This window comes from Vigna unguiculata, chromosome 5, assembly GCF_037176805.1.
Source record: "Vigna unguiculata cultivar grain cowpea cultivar isolate G323 ecotype 2 chromosome 5, ASM3717680v1, whole genome shotgun sequence".
NCBI classification, from domain to species: Eukaryota; Viridiplantae; Streptophyta; class Magnoliopsida; order Fabales; family Fabaceae; genus Vigna; species Vigna unguiculata.
Window position 1 is genome coordinate 51,683,182 of NC_140796.1, and position 6,070 is coordinate 51,689,251.

Sequence of the window (6,070 nt, forward strand, 5' to 3'; positions counted from 1 at the left end):
GAGTTAATATTAAAGCAAAAATATGTCATATGGTGTAAACAATTCAAATACTATCACGAAATGTGCTTGAAACGTCGAATAAACTTAACAAAATTTGGTTAAAAATACTAAATTCATGTATTTTTAAATATGAAAAACTAAATTAGTCAAAAATTTAAAAAATGTACTAATTCCAAATTTTTCAATTTGAGGGACAAAAATATATTTTACTCTTTATTTTTTGATATGCGACAAAATCGATTTAGGTCTTCCTCTTCCAGCATAATCGGTTCCATGAGGGACATAATCGATTTCCCCTCTTTTTTTTCTTCTTTCCACAATCCATACATTTAATGTGAGGGCAATGTTATGAACACTAAATCACTTCGTATCTCCTCAATATGCGTAGATGAAAGATGAAAATTTCATCTCCTCTTGGAAATCGTCGTCTGCAATCACCTTCAAATATTGGTGTATATAGTACTGAATTAAACACATCCTAAAAAATGTTTTGGAAGGGTAGAAGAGAAAAATATATTTAAATTTTTCATAATTTCATCTTTTTGATGATATAAGACTAATGGACATAGAAAAAACTTAAAAAGTCCTTGTCAAAATGTGATAATAACAACTATATTTTATACCATAAACTATTACATGGTTGAAATATTATAAGTTGGAAAAACTAAGATATGATTTTAATGAAAATAAAAAAAATCCATAATTTTTAAATATTATACAATATTTAAAATTTACTCTGTACATGTATTTTCTTAAATGAAATTCTTGTAATATAAAAGAATAAATAAAAAATGTTGTTAGAAAAATATAAATCTCGTATTACTTTAACCGGTATCCTATTGTTAAATCTTCAAAGTAGATTCCTCGAAACACCGACCAGACGTAAAAAGACAACTTAAAAAGATTGAAAATGAAATAAAGTTACTGTTTTAAGAGATTATTTAGGTAAATCATCTGCTTAGCTGTGATCATTAAGTTACTTAGCTGTGATATTAGGAGACAACCACAAATCACAGCTTGTTGGGTTTTGAATAAAGAAAGTTGACTGTGCCTTCGGTCTCCTCAGTCACCAAAAGACAAACAAATTATCCATTCCAGATTTTTTATTAGATTTTTTATGTTATTTTCTGTTGAATATTAAAATTATGCTATATTAATATTTTAAATATATTTTTAAATATTAAAATTAATAATAATCAGTATATTATGAAAATACAATAAAAAAATAGTATATTATGAAAATACAATAAAAAAATAGAAAAAAATAATAAATCATCCAAATTATAAATTATCATGTCACTTCCCAACGTAGCCGCCATAATCCTTTACGAAATCAAGTCAAATATTCCATCATCACTGACGAAAACAAACTTATTGGGAATTTCGTATCATGTTCGTCACTTGGTCACACTGATATGCACACGTCTGAGACGAGTAATAATAACTGTATATATAATTTCATTCACTTATATATAACATGGATTTAGGAATGACCAAATGTTTTCATTACGGTTTCTAAAACTTTGTTTGGATCAACGATGTTGGAACAAATACTAGAATAACATGGATTAGTTGCTGGCTGGTCTCTCTTCACTTTTCGTGAATAATTTATATTTAAATGTCTGGCTTAAACATCTTCTTATCTCTTTATCCTCTGGAGTATAAAGTCAAATGGATCTAGAAGTATATGTGGCCAAGCTAGGAATACATGTGTGAAGTGTTCACACCAATAGATGAAAATGGTGAATAACATTGAAGAAAAAGAAGAACGTAATCTTTTCCATTTGGATTCACACTTAGGAATTGGTAAGTAAAAGTTATAATACTAAATGGGTCTCAAAATATTTCAAGTATTTTATTTTTATGCAAACAAAGTTTATCATCGAAATTTGCTTTTTAATTGCAATTATATTTTCGTGTTTTTCTGAGTGATTTAATGAATAGTAGGAGAGAGAGGAGTGTGACTTGGTAAAAAACTGTTAAATTATTTTTTTTTCTATTAATTCTGTGTCAACCATAATGCCTTAATTACTTTTTTCAGTTCTAGTACTCCACAAATAGTGTTTTATTCGTAATAAACTGTAATAATCTATTTTCTTATTCAGATGAAACAAATAATAATATAGTTTAACTAAAAACAAATACTAATATACATACCACTACGATCATGAGAAAAAAAAAATATACACTACACTAAAATGACTATCAAGAAATATAATTGACCAAACATTCTCAAATATAGATCCAGAAGAAAGAAAAACGTAAATCATGTTTTTATATCATTTATAATGGGATATTTTATATAACTAAAATGAATAGTGATTAGAAAAGTTATTGACCAATCATAATTCACACAACACTTTTTAATAATTATTAAAATAAATAAATATAATGCATGACTTTTTTACTTTTTTTTTTAATTCCTAAATTTGTCAAATCTATCTTATTTTTTCTAAATGATTAGTAGAGAAATCGAACACACGATCATTTCTTCATTTCTCTTCCAAGTAAACATTAAATCACCTTATCATTCAATTTCTATAACCGAGCAGACAGGAGTTTAATTATTTCACATTTATTTCTATAATAATTTTTTTCTCTATTATCGTATTTAATGGATAAGTAATTTTTGTTCTTTTTTTAATTTGTAGATATATTTATAATTTTCTTGATTAGACATTTTTTTATAAAAAATAAAAATCATTATCCAATGTCAAAAAGATATATATTTTTATTTTTTACAATGTCATATATTTAAAAAATTATAATTATATAAATACTAAATAATAATAATGTAATAAATCTAAATAATTTTAAAAACAAAAACGATAAATAAAAATAAGTTAGAAACGAAATACAGAAGAAAATTTAACATAAACTTATTTGATATTACTTATAAATGTATCCGAAATATATTCATCCATCGCAATGGATAGTAGCAAAACAAAATGAAGGGAAAGTGAGAACAAGTCAAATAAATTAAAATATTGTAAATGCAAAAAGTGAAAGATGAAAATATCTTTTTTCTTATGCATACGTTTATGTCACTATATAGACGTGGAACTTTGGAATTGGCTTCCTCTCACAAGTGGATATGTAGGTTGCAAACTCACACACTTCACATCCATTACTTTCGATATTATTTCTTACAAATTCTAGTAAATTTGTATATATGTTCAATGGGTTATTTAAAAAAGTAAAATGTGCTTATTGGGAAAGTATATTTTTTTAAAGATTTAAATATTATTTTAGTTGTAAACTTTAATGTGAAATTGAGTTTTATATCCCTTCTAAACTTTAAAAATAATTCGTTATTAAGTTAAAAAAAAACAAATGAATATAATATTAGTGTTAATATTTTTTTCGTATTAAACGATATTATAAAGTGACACTAAAGTCTATTAGTTCAGTTATCACAAATAATAACTTTTAGTAAAAGTAATCTTGTAACGGGGAAGAAAGTAGTTTTTCTCTTATTAGAAAAAATAAAGTTTAATGATTTCTTTAAATTATTATTAAGGTCATTATAAATTTGTCTCACTGTTTTAAATCTTATAAGTTAATTTTTTTAAAAGTAAGTTAATATAATTATATATATCAATTGATGACAACATCCTGACAAAGGCATCCAGCATAAATCAATAATGATACAATTAATTAAAAATAATTTATTTCTTAATGACATCTATAACAATATCCAGTTATAACTATAATAAAAAACTTACAGAATGTTTTTCTGAAAAATTAACCAAATTTAAAACATAAAAAAACAATGGAATAAAATTATAAAAAAAATTACAATAACAATTAAAGAAGAACTAGGTTATTAAACTAGTATTTACATTGGAGTAATCTCGCCCTGGTTCTTCCCTTCCCCACCCATTATTTATAAATTATGTTCTTCTTTCACCTTCTATGTCACTGGTCTCAAACTTCTCCTCTTTCTTCTTCTTTCTTCTTCTTTTGTTTCTGCTTTTCTTCTTTCTCTGCTTTTTCTTCTTCTTCTTCTGCTTCTATATTACTGAGGTAGTCCTGGATTTCTGTATTTTGAAGTAGAATTTTCTTGAAGTTTTGTATACTCTGTTACAATAACAGAGGTTGTTCTGTTTCTTGTTCCTTTTCTTCTTTCTCTTTATTTTCACAGATCGGGTCCAAACTATATAAGGAGAATGTCGGAATCACCCCAAAGGAAAAAATCGAGTCTTCCCCCGAAAAGAGGACAGATAAAGGCTCAAATTTTTAGCAGCCTTGCGAATTCTGTGTCTTCCACTATCTCTAAAACAGGGGAATCTATTCGAAACGTTTTTGGAAAAAGTGGTGGCGATTCAGGTTCAGCTTCTGCGTCTTCTGCCTCAACCCCTCCCCAAAGTGGCTACAATTCTGAGACCAATAACTCTGATGTTTCCTAGAATCTAACATCATCATGTGACTTCTACGACCACGTGGGTTAACCAATGATTTTTGGTGGTTGACCAAGGCCTTTCCTTAAACTCTGCTAGTAATGTTTATGACAGACAGAAATATAGCCGCTATTCTACTCTGTCTCTTATCTTATGTGTTTTTTCTTGTATCTATATGCTGTGAAATTTATCACAGAAAATTAACGAAAACTGTTATCTATTAATTACTGTTTCTTTGTTTGTTGGCCATTTTTCATTTTTTTTTTCAAGTTTTGCCCCTCGATTTAATTTGCAGTTTTGTGTCAGACGCGGTTTTACTAACAAAAATAACAGCGACGATGATGTTGTACAGTGTTATTTCGAAAAGAACTTTTGATTGTGTTTTTTCGACACCACCTTTTGCACAGAGTAAAGCTACAGAGTTAGGTGAAAATAGCTTGACTTGTTATTTAGTATTTTTTTATGTTAATTACTAAAAACTAGGCCTAGAACAGAAACACAATTCCTTTTGCAAGTTGTGTTTATAGTGGTGTTTATTATTTTGATGGTTCCCTTTTGCAAGTGCAAGTAAGAACAGAAACACAATTCCTTATTATTTTCCAATGATTTTGTAAAGTTCTTGTGATTTTCTTAACTCCTAAAATTCAAAAGCATTCATTGTTAATTTGTTACTGATATATGTACTTGACAACAGTAATGTGTGCATAATTTCAGACCTATCTTCCTATATTCTTTTCTGCCTATTTTACTAGGTCCATTTAAAAAATTTGACTTGTCTTAATTTACTATTTAATGGTTGATACCAATTGAAATTGACAGGGATCTTATGGACACAAAATATAGATTGATTAAATTAATGTCACTTTATTAAACTGAATTTTCTTGTTAATCTATGTTATGGGTGAGTGAAATAAAAATAAAACTTTGTTTAATTAAAGTACAAATAAAATAATTAAAATAAAAAATATTTCGCCTTATATTTTTTATTCAATTAAAAGTTTATTTTTCTTTTCATTTTCTTACACCAAAAAGTGGTAGATATTCAAGTGTTACATATCTTTTCAGTTGTAGATCTTTATAAGTGGAACATTTTATTTTTTTCGAAGTGAGGGTATATTGAAGAGTCATCTTAGTAAAGAGTTGTGTTTCGGCAATAGGCCCAAACCAAACCCAATTAGGAATTAATTGTGAAAATCTCAAATTCATTTTTTTTTATTCTACTAGACTAGTCACTAAATTCCAGAAAAAACATAATTATATATATATATATATATATATATATATTTCTTACAAAAATTCCTTGACTTTTGCCATTTAATTGGGTAACTATATAAAAATAAAATAACGGTGATATTCAGTTTAATTAAAATTAAGTGGTATAAGAGTTGTATGCTCTAGTTGTTTAAGGAACTGTGCTTCAATAAGATTAGAAATAGTTAAAAAATAATAAATATTTATGGTGGCATTGCATTTAGGTAAAAATTAAATAGAGCCAATGTTCATTTTATTGGTTATCAATTCACTTTGCTATAAGTTTTTTCAATGTCCATCGTAATAATCATCAACTTTATTTTCATATATACGATGAATAACTTTGTGTGCAATAATTAAATCATTTTTTTTTATTTTTCTTAAAATAAAACTCTATTAAAAATATTAAATAATTCATA

At 26.3% G+C, this 6,070-nt stretch overlaps 1 protein-coding gene across 1 annotated transcript; it reads left to right on the top strand.

Annotated features, from left to right (window-relative positions):
• The first annotated feature begins 3,890 nt into the window (after nucleotides 1-3,890).
• On the top strand, nucleotides 3,891-4,624 carry LOC114184142 (uncharacterized). The gene has a single exon (XM_028071399.2). It carries the CDS (start codon nucleotides 4,170-4,172, stop codon nucleotides 4,407-4,409), a length of 240 nt encoding a protein of 79 aa, XP_027927200.1. The 5' UTR covers nucleotides 3,891-4,169; the 3' UTR covers nucleotides 4,410-4,624.
• Nucleotides 4,625-6,070: the final 1,446 nt, after the last annotated feature.